Source organism: Centroberyx gerrardi, chromosome 15 (assembly GCF_048128805.1).
Source record: "Centroberyx gerrardi isolate f3 chromosome 15, fCenGer3.hap1.cur.20231027, whole genome shotgun sequence".
Lineage (NCBI taxonomy): Eukaryota > Metazoa > Chordata > Actinopteri > Beryciformes > Berycidae > Centroberyx > Centroberyx gerrardi.
In genome coordinates this window covers 15,249,484-15,270,181 of record NC_136011.1, presented here as the reverse complement: position 1 = coordinate 15,270,181, position 20,698 = coordinate 15,249,484, and the positions used below count along the sequence as shown (strand labels likewise).

The window sequence follows — 20,698 nt, the reverse complement described above, 5'->3', positions numbered from 1 at the left end:
GAAACACACACACACACACACACACACACACACACACACACAGAGGATTTGGGGTGTGTAGAGACAGGACATCTTGCCCCGGAGAACTTTCTGCTGGCTGTTAAGAAGCCTTATAGTGGCAGCAGCCAAATTGTTACCTACGCCATCCTTGTCCTAACATGGAGCAAATTAACCTTGTCGCCAAAACTCGTGAACCATGAGGATTGCACACACACACACACACACACACACACACACACAGAGACACACGCACGCACGCACATGCAGACAAAGAATTATGCCACTGCGGGGCATGCTTTCCATTCTTAATTACTCCAGCGCTTCACTTGTGTCTCTAGCCATCCCTAGTTGCCATGGTGATAGAGGACTATGTGCTAAGTCTCTCCATCATTCTCTCCCTCTCCCTGCTTCATATCCATCCTTATTTTTCTGGTGTCTCACTGAAAGCCTGAGGATATATAAACAACAGAAGATAGTCATATACTGTATTGCGGTCACATACACACAAACATACCCAGACCCTCCCATCCACACTGACAACATGACAACTTCAATATGGTAACCCAGATCTCTCTCGGCGATGAAGTATTTTTGTTGGCAGTGATTGGATAATAAAAACACACACACACACGCTTGCCCTTTGAACTAGTGGCATGCCATCATCGCATCATTATCATCTCAGCGGGAGCAGACATGGTATGGATTTGTGGTCAGTGCAGATAAACACACATCTAGGACGCCCCATGCTAGAAGAATTATACACACACACACACACACACACACACACACTCTCTGATGTCCCACACCTCTAATTCTCTGACAGTCGATTTGGCACAAAGAAAAAAAACATCCCCCCCCATTATCTGATGAGGCAAAGAGCTGACATCTTATCAGAAGAACACACAGGAAACTGAAAAATGTCTATATGTAATTTCCTGTCACTTTGATAAACTAAAATGTCAGCTGCAGGCTCGTGGCCATTATCCCCAGTCACAAATGGGGTGTGCTGTGTACTCATCTTCCATCCTCCTGTCAGCTGCAACACTCATTTTCTGACCACTGCGGTGAACGCGACCTAAAGGCCAAGTTTGACAGACAACGGTGCAGAAATGAGGGCAGAAGAGGTTAAGGAAACAAAATACTCTGCACGCTTTCATCAGTAGTTTTCTTTACCTAATGGCAGAGCAAGATTTTCAAACAAAGTCTCAAAAACACATACATCGCATCTGTGCACACATGCAATAAAACACACACATTCAATATGCACATACATGCAGCTTCCCCACTCTTACTTCCATAAGCCTCTATGCTTCTTACCTCACTGCTAATAGTAAAGCAAAGTCTCTATTCAACCATGCAGGCTAGAGCTGACTTGCAAGTGGAGCTTTCCTTCTGTATCTCCATTTCATTATCTCTTCAATACATTGTCGCAAAACGCTACATACATGCAGCACTCAGCGGATGCAGTGTGTGTAGAGGAAATCAACTGTCAGATTGTTAGAGGGGATAAAAATTCAGTGTTAACAGAGATGGAGGGCTGAGGAAGGAGATGCAGCAAAAGACAAATTGATGAGCCTCTGCCCTTAATCCTTCCTTCTCGGGCCAAATATGGAGTAACAAGCAGATATTCCAAGACTGCGGGTTTCTGGGAAAATAACGAGGCCGCAAATGGGCCGATGACTCTAATAGGACGGGGTGATTAGACAGACGACAGCAGGGGAGGAGGGAAGTGTTGCTCTGAGTGGATGCAGTCTCCGCTCCTTTCTCTTCGCCCTCTTTCTTTCTTACCCAGTCTCTCTCTCTCTCTCTCTCTCCCACAGTGTGTGTTACCTATAGGCTTTGGGAGTCACCTTCAGCCGCTCCCTGACTGTAGACTATAAAAGGCCTTACTCTCTAGGCTCATGCATAATTCTGATGAAGAAGGGCTAAGGTTTCACAGTCCGCTGTGTCTGTCTGTCTCCACCTCTCCTGTGGGTCTGTTAACAGGCCCGGCCTTTGATAACACGGCTCCACACTGGACCCCGAAGACGGAAGCCTGTGAAAAAGAGAGGCTTAGGAGAGAGAGAGAGAGAGAGAGAGAGAGAGGAGAGATGGGAGAGGAGAAGGAGTCACGTATGGCCGGGTCGCTGTGTCTTTCAGGGCTGCGCCTTCGTTCTCGGCCCGCGGGGAAGAGCGGTCATCTCTCTTTTACATTCAAATCCGGGAAAATAAAGCCTTTGTGAATTTAACCATGCCCCTTTCAGATGTGTCCATTCCTCAGAAAGTTTCTATCCTCAACAGTACTTTGTCCAAGGGTGCTGAATCCTCAGTCTGTGCCGTCTATTATGAAGCTGCGCAGCTTGGACTGTAAGCCATGGGAGAGATGTACAGGACTGCATATCAAATGCACAAGACAGATCATTGGCACCATCTTAATGCCGGCAGACAGCAACGATTTATGACTCTTACTCAAACCACTAAGGAATGAGCGCATTTTTCCAGGCATCACCAATCTTGTCGCAAGTCAGAATGGCCATTTAGTTGTGGCTGTTTTGCTTTTATCGACCATTTGGGCATTGATTTGCTTCTTTTGTGTTGTCATTTAACGTGATGTTTTGTTTTTCCGCCCACATAATGTTTGCTTCAATCACCTGGCTTTAGCTAAGAGCTAACTATAAGTGAAGCTACCGTATAGTCTCAGATTTTCATTCATTTTTTTCTTTTTTCAAATATATATTGAACTACTCATTATTTACATTTAACCGTAATGAAAGCAAACACTCCCGAAGAGCTCATTTCTTGCACTACAGTAATATTACCAACAGGACAAAATAACTCCAGTAAACATTTATTATTGACATATCAAATAATTAACACAGCCATTCATAGTCAATTCATGGTCAACAGCAATTGACGATTGCAATATATTGCAGGCCTGATTGAGAAAGACTACTAAACAATGAACAGAGCCAATAAATTAGAAAATTGCATGAAATCAGCCAGAAGTAAATGGCTCTCTTATTTTCTTGACGAATTCCATATTACAGAATGAGTTCACCTCTTGCTACCAAGTGCTTCCTCCTGATTTCTGCACCATTTCACACCAGCTCCATGCCTGAGGCAGTGTGGAGCACAAAGACAGGTTTCTGTTCGAGGTCAACGGCTTTCCAAAATACAAACCTACAGTCTGAGACTGGTTGAAGCACCATCTGTGCAGGCCTGCGAGCAACAGTTACAATCCCAACAGAGAATTGAAATGAGTCACAAATGGGATTTTGCACCATAGGTCAGGGTCTCAAATGAGAAGTGCTTGTCAAGCTAGCAACCTTTCACCCTGTACATTTTTTTGTCATAAGAAACAGATAGGATTTCACAAAGAACAGATAGGGAATAGACTGGATTTATGAACCGTAGCCTGAGTTGGACAAGAACAGATCTTGTTGTTGGAGGAAAAATCCACCCTTGGACACTCTTAGACTCTTACACTTTTATATCATCAATCTGTGATGTTCAATGTTTTCCAGGACTTATTTTGTGATGAAGTGTTTACCTTTTTGTTGTATCCTTTTTTCATCAATCTTCCTCATCTACTTCTACTTCAGTTAGTGATTTCCTACATTTCCCAGAGTGACTTTCGACATCGACCAGAGAACTTGCCTGGACTGCATCCAGTCGTTGGTTTTATGTGTAGAGAGAGCAATAATGATAGCGATAGTTATGGCAAAAGAGTGAATTTTTCCCAGTCAAGAAAAAGTGAGAGTTGCGGCCCTTAACTCAAAACACAACATGTCTTGTAGCTGCAATTCATTATGGATTATTACGGCTACTGTCAGTGGAGAAACTGGTTATCTCTGCCTCTTCTATAATGGATTTCTCCCTGTATGGTTGTTGAATGTCGGTGTAAAATGGTGAGTCTGGAAAGAAGCTCTTGCTCTTTGAACTGAGGGACCGATACCAAAACCTGACATTTATTGTTGATATTTTAGAATGTTGAAAATAATTCTACTGTCAAACTCGGCTGTAGGTGTGCTGGAAATTTCTTGATGTGACATCACGTTGGCTATGTTTGGTCAATTATTCATGGACATAAGAATAATACACCACCAAACAACAAACAAGGACCCAGGAATGCAAGGCACATTGCCAGTAGCTGTGTTTTATGGTGGATTTTTTTTATCTTTAACTGAAAAGGCACTTTATATGCTTGACTCAAACACCGTCTATCTCTTGGCTTTTGAAAAGAAAATGGCAATCCACCTAAACCTTCAAGACACAGCAGAGACACAATTAGCCAACACCTAGAAGCCCCTCTGCCTCACAGACTCCAGTTTCGCAATCCACCGTAATAACAGACAGTCTGTTTCCAGAGGTTAATACAATCACACAGAGTATGAAAACAATGCTTTCTGACTGATATAATTGGCAGGATGTATGAAAGCATCATCATTCCCCGTCCCGGGAGGCAGAACAGAGCCGGGCCAAGGACAGTTTGACACCGTGAAAATTGATTCTGGGCGATAAAGACTGTTGATGGGTGTTTTTAGAGTCCTTTCAAAATGGACTGCCTCCAATGCAAACTTCAATAATTTTTCAGTGCATAGCAATGGCACCATAAACGCAAAATAGAGCGATACTGGGCTCTAAAAACATATTTAAGGAGATTGGTTAGCCTATTTCGGAGCCGTGTGCCCAAAACACCACACTGGTGTTATGCTGGAAGAGAGTCGTTTTAGGTGCCAAACTCTCTCTCTCTATCGAAAAGGTGCCAAAGCACACACTCTTCATCATCTCCTGTTAATAATTTGCTGACATTGTAAGGAGATGGGGAAGGAGAGGCATAGTGGGAGTTAGTGGGAAGAAGAGAGAGAGAGTGAGAGGAGGAGAGACTTAAAGAGACAGAGGAAGCCAAATGAATGATAGCTATCAGACAGCGGTAATGAGGTGAGTGGGGAAGGAATTAAATCAGTGAAATTAATGGACAGAGAAGGATGTGTGTGTGTGTGTGTGGGTGGGGGTGGTTTAGTGGAATCAGCTTTTCACATCTCTCTCTTCCTCTCTCCTCTGTAAATCCATTCTGTGTCTAAGTGACCTCTGCAGGCCATTGAACCCTTCCATTCAAGTGGAGCGATATCATTTCCCAACCAACACAGTTCAATGACCAGCAGCTTAGAGTACCTGCGCCTCTGCTTTGACAGCTTAACCAGCCATGTGTGCCAGCTGGTGTGTTTATCCTTTCTCTATGCAAAAAAAATTGGACTAATGCCGCGTTAAAGTAGAAAAAATAACAAAAACACATTGATAATCGAACATAAATAGAAAATATATCTAAAAATAGGCCTACGGGGCGTATATATATATTTTTTTGCTGTTAGGAGCTATGCAGGGAGTGTGTGTGTGTGAGAGACAGCAAAATTGAGGGGTAGAAAATAAGAGACACTACATGTCTGAGAGCTATGTGCATGTACGGTATACTTTTGCGACTATGCGTTTGACACAGCAGTGTGCACAGCGGTGGAAAATCACATCCTGATGTGAGGGACTGTGCTTTTTGAAATTGTGGAGTAGATGGAGGCAGAGTCAACATCATGTCAGCTTGGCATGGAACCATGAAAAGGCTTTATATTGCATCGCAGATTTCCCTTTTAGATCGCTGGCGGCGTTTCATGAGGTCTGGTGTCGATAGAATGCACGCATGGATGCATGCAACACACACACACACACACACAGGCCCATCTTTAATTCAAGGCCTCAATGTCACTCTTAAATGAGGGCCGTGATAAAAATGGGTGCGAGAATGATTTCTAAAAATGGCGAGCCAAAGCAGCTGAACAAAACCGCTTTGTTTTCAGTTAAACAATCGTATGCCTGAAGATAAACAGACATCAGACTGACAGGTGGAAGAGTAAAGCTCGCGGATCTGCGCTGAAAAATCCTCTCAATGACATGCGGCGTGACAACAAAGACAGCAAAGAAAGACAGGGTTTAGCCTGAGGTAGACCGCACAGGGCAGCGTTTACGCCCCAATAGCTTTCACTAAAATAAATGGCATAAGCATACCATGATCTGCTTAGGGCAGATCATATTGCTGAATGCAGATCTGAAAATGAGGCCACCCTGTGTTTTTTCACGCATAAGTTACAGTAGACAAGCTGACACAAGACTCCCCTTCCCAGACAGAGATATCCGAGATTCCTTCGCCTAGCCTCAACTCTTCCAAAGTGTAATCTCTCTCAAATCACATAAATCAAATGCCGGCGATGTTAAGTAGGCTTTACAAACACACAGACTTCCAGACTTCACTGGAATTAACACGAGCGTGCACGCACAAACATGACACACACAGAAAAGAGAGAATCCAGGAGAGTAAGATAGAGATATCTGAGCGAGAGCGAGATGCTTGAGCGCACATTGTATTGACCAGCTCCTCCCTCCTCGGAGGTCACTTCCCCTGCAGGGTCGGCTATATCAAACGTCCCCTAGAACGAATTCCAGCGGAGAGGAAGCTGGCCTTTCTGTGGTTTCCTGCGCCTGTCAGTGTCCGGCAGCCCCTCATGGAGGAAACGCAGGCTGACTGGGCGCTGAGAGTGGGCAGCTGGGCAGGAGAGCAGAACCAGATGAGAAATCCCAACTATGCGCAGTAACAACAATCAGCAGAGAGCTCGGCTAACCACATAACAGACGGCTAACCAGACTTAGCCTAACAGCGTCTGGGAGAGGAGGCGCTGTGCAGAGAAGTCGCACACTTTAGCATTAAGGGTGGCGAAATATTTATTTTCTCTAATAACCAGGAGTTAACCATATATTTGACTTGCTAATTTCCTATGGGAGCAGTTGAATATCTGTCTCCATTTGTCTTATTTGATGCTGTTGCGAGGGGGGTAGTGACAGTATATTGTTTCCTTTATATGAGACAAGCTAAACAGGACGAGGCTGAGCATTAGGTCAGCAAAACCTCAGTCCCACGGTGTCAGCCTGCAGCATCTGTCTGTGTGTGTGTTTGTGTGTGTGGGTGTGTGTGTGTGTGTGTGTCATAAAACCACATCAAACTGAGGTAGCCTGTAAAGTGAGACTGCAGGAGAGGCAGGAAACACCCACAGAGTCTGCGTGTGTGCACAAATGTACAGTATTTATATGTGTGTGTGAGTGAGTCTACTGTATCAGTCTGTATTCTCATCAGCAGGATGTGAGCTTGCGGTTTTCCCTCTCCCCCCCCTCCTCCTCCTCCTCGCTCCTCTGCTCTATCTGTCTCTCATCTCTCTTCATCTGAGGCATAATTGCATCAGCATGTCCAAACAGGATATGGGAGGGGGGAGAGACAGTGACCGTTATATTTTCCGCACTGGTACCATGTGAAGTCCTCGGTGACCCTCCTGGTTGTGCGTCTCTAGACTCACTAACAGAGTTTAATATTAGAGCGGCAACAGAGAGGAATGGTGCGAACTACAGCGAGAAGCAGATCTGAGAACGCTACTCCGAAAAATACCAGAGGCTGGCCTAAGGGATGTATGATGAAGGAGGAGGGAAATGAGAGAGAGAGCAGAGAGAAACTGAGAAATGGAGAAATAAAGAAAACAGCGGGGGGGTTGCTGATACAGAGCGAGAGAGAGAGAGAGAGTGGGAGATGGAAAGATTTGGTGAAATGTTGTGTGAAACTGTAGCGGAGCCACATCTTCTCATTAGCTGCACCTCGGGTTGCACTCTTCCACATGACATAAGTCATTATTTATGTGAACGTCAAAAGTCAAGCCGCAAATAATTAGTTCAGCGCAGCGCTTCCTAATTAACTGTGTTGTGAGTGTGTGAGCCTTTGGTCCCCTTGTGATATAACCCTTCACTCACATGCTCACACACACACACACACCATACAATTATAAGCATATACAGACGCCACGAGCCACCTTAGCAATGACAACAGTAGAAGAATGAAATGCTGCCCAAGCCTGTTAATCGGGGTCCATTCTAAACCGCCCACTCTGTTAACCACATACTTGAGTTCAGCAGGGACTGTCACAGACTCCCTCTGCCTCCAGAAAAAGGCTCAGATAACAGCCTGCGGCCTGAGTCAGTCCACTGAGCGTCTCCTTTATAGCTAGCAGCACTCTCTGCTTAGGGAGGCACTAGTTGTGGACCCCGCTGGGAATATGAAAACCCCATTTGAAGCACAGCTCATTTTTTGCAAGAGTTGAAATGTTTCTTTTTATTCTTTTTCAGCACCCAGCACGCTGAATACTAAATTCAAGCTCCGTTCTCAGCACCGTCAAATGTTAAAAACACGCTCAGGGCCTTTAAAAGTGAGCCGTTTCCATGGAAATCAAGGGGCGTAAGGAGCCACCGCTGTAAAGTGAGGTCCTGAGCGGACATGCTGCTAAATACCCTCGCTAAGTGCACTGATGACGGTGCTGCAGGAGGATCCTAAACCACATCTTAAACTGCTAACCGCTAACTTCAGAGTGCATGGTCCCCTCTGCCCCTCTGCCCTCTCCTGTCCGGCCCCGGCCCCTCTTCTCTCCTCTCTCCTCTTCCCCATTTCTCCCTCCATCCCCTCCCTCCCCCAACAGGTTTTAAGCTCCGCCACGACATGTGACTGCATTAATCTCCCCTCCTCACCCTCCCTCCCTCCCTCCCCCCCAGTTGCGGATTTGACACAAAGCCCTGTGATTTGGTGCATCAGTCGATGATGTGATATGCTAAGCTGTGGATTGAGAGAAAAAAAAATATCAGATTGCTCTGCCGCCGAGGCCGTGTGTGTTTGTGTGCGTTGGCGAGCGAACAATCGCACACCGTCCAGTCCCAGATAAGATAGCACACTGCAGGAGCTGCCACCTGTCTTTGCATTCGGGCCACTTTCACACCAAAAGTGCAGTTAGGTGCCAGAGCGCACGAGCGGCGGGACAAAGAAAAAGAGCACATGATGGCGGAGCAGAGGGGTTAGTGGGTTCACTGCACTGAATAGGGCCGACTCTGGCATTTTACAGTATCCTGTACTGTAGCAATCCCCGTGCCAACCGCTGTGACAGTTCAGACAAATAGACTTTGGAGTCTAATGTGCAGTACAATGGAAATCTTTTAACGAGGAGACACAACTACACTGCAACAGCCTGCTTTCTTTTTCTTTTTTTTTACCTTGCAACCATCTGAAAATATCAACGCTTATTGAAGGATGAGATGAACAGTAGATAAGATTTAAAAGTCCTTCAGTGAGACAGTTAGTTTTGAGTTTTGTGTTATGTTACTGCCCACATTTAGTAGTCACGTACAGTGCAATGCTCACCCCCACTCCTCTGAACAAAGGGCAGAGGGGAGCAGAGGGGAAAGTGGGTCAACCTTTCACATTGTAGAGGTGGCAGATGCTGCTCTGAACGGCACCAACAAACACACACTGCACACACGTATCCGTATCCATGCTCACACACATACACTGAATAAAAGAACAGAGTCCCCGAGAGATACAATTGATTACGTAAACACACACACACACGCAGATACAAAGATAGACAAAAACATACATAATGTGCCTACACACATCATCACATACATAACCAACAAAAATACTGTATCACCACTCTGACTATAACACTGCCCCACCACATTCCCAAAGCCCTCTTCTGTTTGAAAGGCTATCTGTCTGAGGTACTGACCATTTCTGACCTTCTCTGTTCATTTCTCTCTCTCTCTCTCTCATCCACACACACAGACAGACACAAACACACATTCCTGGCAACTCTTTTATCTAGTTGCTACTGCAGCAGAGAAGCACTCTGCCATCACCACGGAGACAGAAGGCCTCACCATAACAACCACTGAATGGAAACTACGATGAGCCCCCCCTCTCTCTATTATCACACTCTCTCTCTCTCTCTCTCTCTCCTGTCCTTCCGCTAAGCAGACATTTAAATACGCATTATGGATGGACAGCTATGCATGTAGATGAGATGTAATGCGAAGATGTTTCAACAGGATATATGGCATACACCCACAGATAATCTCAACGATGAGAATAACAAACATTGTCATCAGCACCATCATCCGTAACAGCAACAACAGCAAGAACAAGAAATACAGGAACAACAGCAACACCATCAGCAGCTATTAAACAACAAGAGTGTGTCTGTACCTGAAGCTTCATCTTCCAACAGGAATTCATGGCTGGATCCGGAAGCCACCCTCACACACACACACACACACACACACACACACACACAATCACACACACACACCCTCACACAGACAATGGTTCCTGGGGGAGGTTACATGCCCCCTCTGTAAATCCTCGAGGTGAGCCGAGACGGAGAGAGAGAATAAAGCCTCGGCAAATACGGAAGTGGAGCGGCGGCAACAATGTCAGCCGTCGCCGTGGTGACTGCAGCTACGCCGGCACGGCACGGAAACAAAGACAGACAGAGGCAAAAGATAGAGGGATGGCAGAGGGAGGGAGAACGAGAGGCTGCCCTACATTTCCTTCACACACGCACACACACATACACAGAGGCAGAGCTATGAGCTGCTGCTGCTGCTACTTGTCCGGGCTTGCTCTCCCTCTCGCTGCACACACACACACACACACACACACACAATACACACACAGACAGCCAATCCGGTATTGTAATCCCATTGGCCGAGCTACCACTTCCTCCAGCTGATCTTGATGAGAGGAGGGGGGGGAGGGGCAAACTGTTGTTGAATCATTCATGAGAGGGAGGTGGTGTCCTTTAAATAGACTCCCTCTGCTTTGCTCACTGAGCTTAACCTTAAAGCACCTCCCCCTAACTCTCCTTAAGCTCTGTGGCTTCACACCAAACACATGCATACACATACACACACACACACACACACACACACACACACACACACACACACACACTCACACCGCTTCCTCCTCCTGAATCTCCAAACCATGAACCGGTCAGTTGCTGAAACTCTCCGATGTGCAAATACACTCCATTATCACCGTCCACCAATAGCAGAGGCCGTTGCTGCTGGCTCCACCAATCCCCAGCAGGCACTGAGGGGAGCCAGGGAAGCGAGGTGGGGCAGAGATGACAGAGGGTAATTTATTACACACATCCTCACAGCTGTATCCAAGGGCAAACCTGGAGCACAGCACAATCACTCACAAGGTGAAACACACAACTACAGGCAGAGGTCCGCTAATATGCACCGATGAAATTGTTCTCTCTCGTACATTTATGAATCATTTAGCAAACAATGTTGCGTTTTATTATTGTCGTTACGGTGCGGCTGATGGATGACTCTGTTTGGTGAAACTGAGAATGGGACCAGAAGCCAATAACAGGGAAGGCGCTGCCAGATTTGTGATTGATATGAAAGCCAGCCGTGGAGGGCAGAGATAAACAAACAATCATCGAATACAGTTTGTTAATTATGGCACTCTAAACACACTGAAACATGCACACATACCACAGCTTTCAGCAGCACATCAGCATGATGTTGCATCCTGCACTTAAATTCCACTGACACAAACACACACACACACACACACACACACACACACACACACACAGACACACGTGAAGAAAAAGATTCCCATGTCCCACAAGACTCAGCTGTGGCTTAACCGACTACTGAATCTGCAGTCAGATCACAGATATGATTGGTGTAGCAATTTGTGTGTGTCTGTGTGTGTGTGTGTGTGTGTGTGTGTGTGTGTGTGTTTGGCAAGAGAGAGAGGAAAGAGTTTGACTGAGACGGAAGTTAAATTTTACAGCAATAGGCTGAAAAAGAGAGATAAGTGAGAAGAGAGGAAACACACACACACACACATGCATACACAAAGACACATACACATGACACATACACATACATGAATATTGTACATGTGTAGCACTTATTTTACAACAGTTTACAATCCAAATACATATTTATATACATGTACATATTGTATATATGTGTATTTGAGAGAGAGAGAGAGAGAGAGAGAGAGAGAGAGAGAGAGAGAGAGAGAGAGAGAGAGAGAGAGAGAGAGAGAGAGAGAGAGAGAGAGAGAGAGATGAGGTGATGTGATGCTTATACTGTTCACTAGACTGAGGACAGGTCAGGGCTTTCCCACTGGATAATGAGCTCCCTTTCATTGAGTAACACTGCTTAAACAGCTTTGGCCTCTAAATGCAGTCTTGCAGCTGGGCCTCCACGTGGACTTTGGCCAGGTGACACAGTGAAGAGATTTTTAATTTCTGCACAACAGCCCAATAACAGCCTTTACTCACAGCTCTTTTTGCATACAGAAAAATGTTCCGCTGGAACTGTTGTGGCTTTTGATAAGGCCATTTTCTCCCTTGTACCTCCAGCACTGAATAAAAACTCTTTCTAAACAAAAGGAGCGCTGGTACGGGTCCCAGCAGTATGAGGCCTAGTTTGGAAATGAGCAGCGTGAAACTGGAGCCAGGCAGCATTTTAGAAATGAGGCAACAGCAGGCAACAATAGAAAGAATGAGCTGCTGATTTCACTGAGTGAGGCAGTTTGTATAACTAGCTCCTGAATACATTTACACTGACAGGGTTTCTGAAGGTGAGGACACATCTAATTTACAGCGCCGCAACACAGTGTGTGTACTCCAGTCACCTCAGCAGGAGAAACCCTTCCAGGCACGCTCTAAGACAAACTAATGCCAGTATAATCTAGTCATCAAGCCAGTCTCAGGCCACAAACAGGCCGGTAAGATTTTCCCCTTGGCAGCAAAGTGGGACAAAGAGGAAAAATTAAGCCAAAGTGAGAATAGGCTACTACTGCAGATGATGCAAGTCTAGCTGTCTGTTCTCAGCCAGCTAACTGCCCATCACTTTAACGAAACATACTGTAACAAGCAGGTGATCCTTCAGCACACGTTGACAGCCTCTCTGCAGGGCATTCGAAGGTAAAGCCAAGGAAAAGGTCTGTATTAAATGTTGAGTATAGTATGGCTGTTATAGCCCCTGTCCATGGTCAATTATATGCTCATAACCTTCAGAAAAATATCAATCAGAGCAGTTGTAGCTGCAGTTATAGCTAGTCAACATACACGCTCTTAGCCTGATTGAGTATGCGGCAAGGCAGTGGGAGCACAGAATGCACCAAACTGTGCAAATGAGCTGCAGACCCAAGGAGGAGCAAGGATGGAATATTAGAGAGATGGATGGAGGAATTTAAGGCAGAATGGGAAAGGACAGAGAGAGAGAGAGACGGAGACAGAAAGAGAAAAAGAGAACTCTGACAGTCTGATTTCTACTGAGGGAGAAACATGTCAGATATCCCACCGGGCGTGAAATTGAGCTGTAATAGCCCTTTCAGTTCATATTCAAATACAGTCATGCATACTGATAACTACAACACTACAGCTTGTCTGCCTGCTGCACGTTTCAATCAAATCTACCTCAAATTAAGAGAAGGAGACAAGAGGAGAGAGAGAGAAGAGAAGAGGCGGTTGAATGGGCTCTTCAGAAATTAATTTCAAAATATTTCGCTGCCGCACATTCCGTAAAATGTCGAGCAACCGCGCAGTTCCCCTTTGCTACTTATCCGCTGTAACCATATGCATTGCTTTGATCTGGGGCTTTGCTTTTCATTTGCATATCCCTGTGTAACGCAGCGGAGGATGGTGTCTGGGCCTCGTGCGTTCACGGGACATAATCTCCAAATCAGAATACACGCGCACAAGCGCTCAGCGGGCCGCGGACGCGCCACCGCGGCCCGCTACACAATGCCACCAATTCACCATCCCAAAATAACAAGTGGCTGACTGCAGCAGTTTTATTGATTTGCGGCGCTCCCCACCACCACCACCCGCTCCCCTCTCCTATCTCGCCATCTTTTCCATTTTGACACCCAATGGAGCACATCCATCTAAACCTGTGAAAGCCAATGGGGATGTGTGGCGAAGGGCTCCCGCTGTGGGCAAACGTGACTGTCAGCAGGGGGGGAAATGGGAGGCAGGGGGGGAAAGGGAGGGGTGGGTGCAAACTTTGGAGTGACCTCTTTCTGAGAGCTGCACTCAGAGGCTATTTCTGTCCAGGCTGCCAGGCTGGAGATAGGAGTCCGGAACCGGGCAGTATGCAGCGTGCGGATCACCTGTTTACGGTGTGTTTATAACCTCTTCCTAAAGCCAGAAGCACGATTACCAAACACATCACCGATCACAACAGGTGACGTCGAATATGTTACCGATTAGCAACATTCAGACTGCCGACTAGGCCTGTGATCTCAACCAAAATTATCTCGACATACGATATCATCTTGATAAACATTAAAAGGATGAAAACTTTGAAAACAGTACCGTAGTATGCTTCAATTACTTTAAAACTAATTTATCATATCAGTCACAGTACATTTGACTTTTTTCTTAACAAACACAATTTTAAAAATACTGGTTTAACTTACAACACAAATAAAAATCCAAATAACAGCATCTAAAATAAGTCAAATGCAAATAAGGTGCTACTGGCCTGCATCCATTTTAACTCAGTGAGCAACATGAAACAACATTAAATAATTCATTATAGCGCTCCCCCTTTTTGGGAAAATGAAACAGATGAGAGCTGCAGTGGTCATGGTAATAAAAATTAGTGGCGGTGTCATAACCCTTATTGTTTTTTACCGCGATATATGGTAATACCGGTTCTTGTCCCATCCCTACTGCCGACAAGACGTGTATGTGTCAACCACCCACAGCTTTAATACCAACTAAAGATGTAGATGCCTTCCCGTTATGCAACCATCTCATCCCCTGAGGGTTGCATCAGGACACTGAGCGACGCATTAGCAATTCCCCCAGGAAAATTAAAGAGATGGATTATTCAAGAAGTTGACATTCCAGCTTTGAATGCGTAGGACCCATTGTGTGAACTGAATCGGTAGGCTGCTTTCGCAGAGTTATACACTGCTGTTTACGGGGCACCCCCAACTTTGGGGTTTGTTACATAACCGGCTTCACCCCACAGGGTTTCATCAGGACACTCAGCCATTCAACAAGGGTTACTGAGAGGCTTCACATAGGCTTCAGTGCAGTGCAGTATAGGTCTATATCAGCAGTGAGTGATTCACTACTGTGCTATAGAGCAGAACACAGAAACATGGTCATGGGCAGGGTCACAGTGGCTTATCAGTACAGGGGTTTGTAGTACAATACAATCACATAAAGTAGAGACTGCAGGTGGTTTTACTGTAATATCTCTTAACGAGAACTAATGACCAACAGCTGAAATTGTCAATAGCCAGTAAAGTATCTAATGTAGTTCAAAGTCCACAGTGCTAGAAACATTTTAGTACCTAGAGTAATAAATTCACCAGCCTGCTCCCAGGCATTATTTGACAGTGTGAGAGACAAAAATACAAGCTACATGCAATTTTGGAAAACTGGGAGAAAAATAATACATTTATCTGGTTCTCCAATTCAATAACAACCAAGGAAATTGTTTTTTCTGTTTCCTCTGTCTCTCAAAGACAGGAAAATATGAGAAACATGATGCGCTCTGCATGTGTTTAATCATGATGGATGTCTCTAGAAAGTGTTTTGAAATATGCAGGTGATGTATCGACAGTTGTAGTGAATAACAATCACTTGAATGGTAAAGCACCGCAGCCTGTGAGAATTTCAAAGCAGGTCAGGCCATGGAAGACTGATCTTAGGCTCTTTAATGATTTCCCCACAGAGCCGAGTGGAGGCGGTGTTTCATGTTTGTTATTTTAATGTGCGCTACCATCCACACATACTACATGCACATGACCACACACACACACACACACACACACACAAATGCACATACAAACACACACACACACAATGGCACATTAAAGAGATGTGCTGGCCAGCAGCCAATACAGCCCTCTCATCCAAGTTCAGCCAGCATCTAGGCCTATCTGCGATGGGACAAAAAACAAAAAAAACTCAACTGCAGCATTTACTGCGTAGACTTTATTGACTCTATCATTGTCCACATCAGCACCTGGGGCTGGTGATAACCTTCTAAATGAGATAAGTATTCGACTGGAGCACAACGGTGTGTAAGGAGCTGAGGACGACAGCAGATGCTGGCAACAGACATGGATCCTGCTTTACACTTTAAGCAGGATGGATCGATGAGGCCTAAGTGCTTCTCAAGTTGCAGCAGAGTGCTACCCGGTATGACAAAATCACACTCACTTAATGAAACATCCATGCATAGATGTGTGCGTTTGAAGAGTAGAAGAGTCATCAAAGCTATTGAGATGCAGACAGCGGCCCAGTGCCGGGCGCTGGAGTTCACTGCACTTTTGGACTCTTGACCTGGCTGACCTGATGTCTCCAGCATCAGACAATTAGCCTGTCCAGGGTTGAGGGAGAAAAAAACATACATACTACGCTGTTAAAACATCACTTCAAACAACAGCAGACACAGACAAAATTCAAACTAAATGACAACAAATTGTACATACTGACAGAAGGAAAGTAATTACGGTAGCTGGATGGACGTCTTTGAAGTGAAATCAATGGTCTGCTTTAGCCGTGTCTCCAATAGACTTTAGAAGCCTGATGAGGGCAATTAAGATTAGCAAGATGCTATCATGTCTCACTCAAATGAGAGGGGAGCATGAACAGTTTTAAGGCCAGCGTTGCCTTTTCAGAGCTTCTCAGTCTTTGCAGCAGCGAGAAGAAGACAAGGCTATAGATGTGTAATTTTGCTAAAGCTTTCACTATCCGCACGCATCACCGCAGGAATGACGTGAGTAAAGAAACCCACCATGCATCCCCCTCCTCAATATCCGCCTCCCTCGCGTTTGGCCCCTGTCCACTAGTTATGACATCATCAATCATCACCCGCTGGTTAGCAGATGGCGCCCCATTACTGACCCCTGACAGATGGAGAAGTCTGTGTTGCATGTATACTGATTAGGGTATATTACGCACAGACACACACACACACACACTACAATGATATCATCTTAAACCACAGCCATCCTTTTCCTTTTCCCTCGTCCAAATATCTGACCAGAGTTTCTAGGTTGCAAGCGGCTTCCCTGCAGGATGCGGCTCTCAGCGGGGATTGCTGGCAAACAAACAGACAGACCCTGGAGTTAAGAAGCTACACCTTCTGCATCTGACTTCCAACAGCTGAACAGGTCAGAAGAAAACCTCAGTGCAGTGTTTACCAAGCCTAGGTTGTTGGATCAATTTAAAGTATGAAAATACAGGCCTGATACTATGTTGAAAAATTGCTGCTTTAGCAGATGTCTACTCTCCATATCTAAACAGAAACCATCATGCACGTCTTCACACTCGTGCACACACACTCACACACGCAGCCAAAAGTACAGCATAAATAATTCCTCAACGTCCTACCATCGGAAGACAGCTCCTTCACAGATGCCTTGTTTTGCCGGTGAACAAAAAGATTACAGTAAACAAAAACACCTCTGACAATACAGTTTTTTTTTCCAACTCAGAATGCTTGTAGCACTAGATGCTTTGATGTATACCAGTGGGATGCAACTTTATTCACTCTTCTCCTCTACAGTACCTCAGGTAAGTAACCTTGGAACTACACACCCTCTCCCTCCCGCCTCCATGCGCTGTATGATGGATGAAGAATGGAGTAATGAATCCCTACCCTTCACTCCCTCCAGTACAATCCTCCACCCACCCACTGCAATCCCCATTTGAGGTCCGGTCTCATTTGGCTCCCAGAGAAATACGGTCCAGAGCAGCGGCAATTTGCATTTAAAGGCCGTTCATCTTACATGCCTCATGCCTGCAACTGAACAAAAGGTAGATTTGCATTTTGAATGCCTGAAAATCAAAAGCTCAAAATGTCAATCAAAAAAGAGGCACTGGGAGCAAAAATATTTTGAATTTAATATGCTGCATCCTCTAGCACTTTACGAAAAACGATAACAAGCTAGATCCACAGAGTCCACAAAGTTGGAGAAGGTAATGGTAAAACTTCACACAGTTTGTTTCAAACCATCCATGTGACTAAATGAGATTACACTGACTACAGACTTACTGTAGGAACCCATCATACAGGTTTGGATGCAGGTTGCCATCTAGTTTTACCACCAAGGAGATAAAACAAATCTGAGGCAAGTGATCAGTCAAAAGGCAGCTCCATTCTCAAGTCTACTGGCCATGCAGGGACAGAGAGCAGCAGAGGGGAAGCTCAGCTCAGCTCAGCTCAGCTCAGCTCAGACACAATGCCTGCTCCACTGCCCCCTGCTGCCCCGGCCCTGCACATACCCTCCACTCTACTCTGCTGTCATTCCACCTTGCACACAGTGAAAGAAAAACACTTTTCTTGGAGTCACAGCACATTCCAAGCAAAAGTAAATATAAGAGCGGCGTGGACTTTACGAAACAAAGCAGTGAAAGCACAGATGATACAAAGCAATACAGTGCAAACATAGGAAAATGGTGCAATGCAGTAATGGTAGAAGTGACTGATTGAATACAAGTAATTCAAGTATTTCAGCATTAGCAGAATCACAGTATTGTATTAGCAGGGATTACGTTGGGTACAGGATGTAGGTATAAAGTAACTGGTGGCTCAGGCTGTATCTCTGAGTCTCAAAGTCCACGACTCACTGTGACCCTCCAGTATAATCATCTCAAGGTAACGAGGCCCTCCCTTCTCTCCAAACTGCCATTCTTCTTCTCCGCTGTAATCACAAACAGTTGCATTCTGAACATCCCACAGCAAACCCACATTCCCGTCTCAGCCGTGTCAAACCACAGCCTAGCTTTCCGCATCCCGTCGCCTTGTTAAGAGCGTGTCACCTCCACCGCCAAACCTGATTGACGGGTGACAAGGCGGCTGCCTCGTACATGCTAACCATCCCGCGTCTCGTCAGCGCGTTTGTCCCATAGCGTCTCCATATGGGTTGAGCTCCTGCAGCGTTGCTCAGGATTGTTCCACGCCACATGGCACAGCTGTGTGAGGCTCACAATGAGGCCGCAACAAGCTGTTGTGACTGCTCTGGAGGCTTGCTGTTCATTCAAATCATTTTTATGACATTGTTAGATGGTAGAGAGGCAGAAAAATTGGACGAGAGGCTGGGCATGGCATGAGACTTGAGCTAGATTTGAACCCACAATGCCGTGTGTACACGCTATACATTTTGAGCCACCTAAACGTCCGTCTGGAGGGCGGTTCTGACTGTTACAGCAACAATGTCACACTCAGAAATGCCATATTCCATGGTTGTGGCTGCTGTCATAAGTAGAGAAGACTGCAGAGCCGAGGCTTACATGCAGTAGTGTGTGAGGTAGCTCCCCAGGACATAGCGGGTGTCTCTCTGAAAGAAAACTCTACAGCACATCAAACCTGTCACTATTAGCCCTCACATTCACAGAAATGATCCACTTCACCTCAGGTTAGGAGGGAGAGAGAGAGGGAGAGGGAGAAAGAGAGAGAGAGAGAGAGAGATGAGGAGCAAAGGCAAGTAAAGCAGCAGAGTGCATTTAACAGCTGGTCTTTTGAAGTGATAAGCATGAAGTCGAAATCCCAGCGCTCCCAGGCAGTCCACACTTCCAACTTAACTCTCCCTCACTTTTTTCCTCCATTTCCATCTCCCACCGCTCCCATCTCAAACATCTTTTTGCTATTCCCTCGCCTCCTCTACGCGCTCTTCCTCTCTACTTTTCTCTCCCTTCATCTTCATATGCATCTCCGTCTCCCCACACCTCTCCCTCTCCAAACCCCCCCCCCCCCCCCCCCACACTCCATCCCCAAATCACCTCTCACTCCATCCGACCACTGTTTGTTTGGCCAGCTATCCGTCTGTGTACAGACAGCTTTAACAAATATCGCCGGTAAAAGGGGTGTTTCCACCAGACGTCGGGTTGAAACCAGAGCTGACAGAGGGAGCAGATGGTGATATTTTCCCGATGACATGTTTTGGCTTCTCCAGCGATTCTCCACTACCTAGTTCCATCCATCCCTCTCCCTCTCTCCCTCTCCCTCATCCCACTCGCGGCCCTACGCAATAGATTAGACAGCCTTTAGTGAAGTTTACTGCCTTGTGAGGCGCCTGCTCCCTCCTTTCAGCCCGGAGTCAACAGCGTTACGCAACGCAAGCCGCTGGCAAACGGTTCTACACAGGCACAGGAACCGCCTTTCATGCAAACACATTAATTGAACGGGGCGCGTTCGGTTCCAAAACTCATAAAATAAAAACCTTTTCCTCCTGTTTTTGCAGTAAATCATTAAGTGGTGATTACTTATTCATTTCATTTTGATAAGCTTGTTTGTATTGCGTGTCTCGGAGACATAAGCAGCCATTTAGGTTGCGAGAGATCTTGGGGAGAAAAGACATCAAGCCGCTAATCAACGGGGATATCCAATCCCCCCAGGAAAGAACAGTGACAACCCTTTTATGGAAACTGCATCTTTCACATTCTCCTCATGCATACAAAGCGGCTCTTTCCCCAACTAGAGTTTCGGCTGTTTATTCAGTAGAGTAATCCAGCTCCCTGAGAGATCAGCAGAGGCCTGTATGTTCTGTATTCAGTCAGAGTGCCTTGAACGGCTAATAGGAGGACAACATCAGATCCTCTCCTGCCAGCTCTCTCCCTCTAATACGCCATTGTCCTCACTCGCTTCCTTGTCATCACAGATCGTTGACTGTGTGTCATGGCACAGACGTATCAACTTCCCATCATGTGGCAGGTGGCTGGCTCCGTTCCTATGTGTGTGTGTGTGTGTGTGTGTGTGTGTGTGTGTGTGTGTGTGTGTGTGTGTGTGAGTGTGTCTGTGA

The 20,698-nt window shown here is 45.8% G+C and overlaps 1 protein-coding gene across 4 annotated transcripts in view; it reads right to left on the bottom strand.

Annotated features, from left to right (window-relative positions):
- Nucleotides 1-20,698, bottom strand: part of marchf8 (membrane-associated ring finger (C3HC4) 8) — a 78,048-nt gene that overhangs the window by 23,903 nt on the left and 33,447 nt on the right. The window contains exon 1 of one of the 4 annotated variants that reach the window (XM_071914175.2): nucleotides 10,094-10,521. The exons of the other annotated variants lie outside the window; for them this stretch is intronic. Within the exon in view, the coding sequence (XP_071770276.1) occupies nucleotides 10,094-10,123 (30 nt within the window). The 5' untranslated portion in view covers nucleotides 10,124-10,521. Of the gene's footprint in view, nucleotides 1-10,093; nucleotides 10,522-20,698 lie in introns of those variants that run through there. 4 annotated transcript variants of the gene reach the window in all.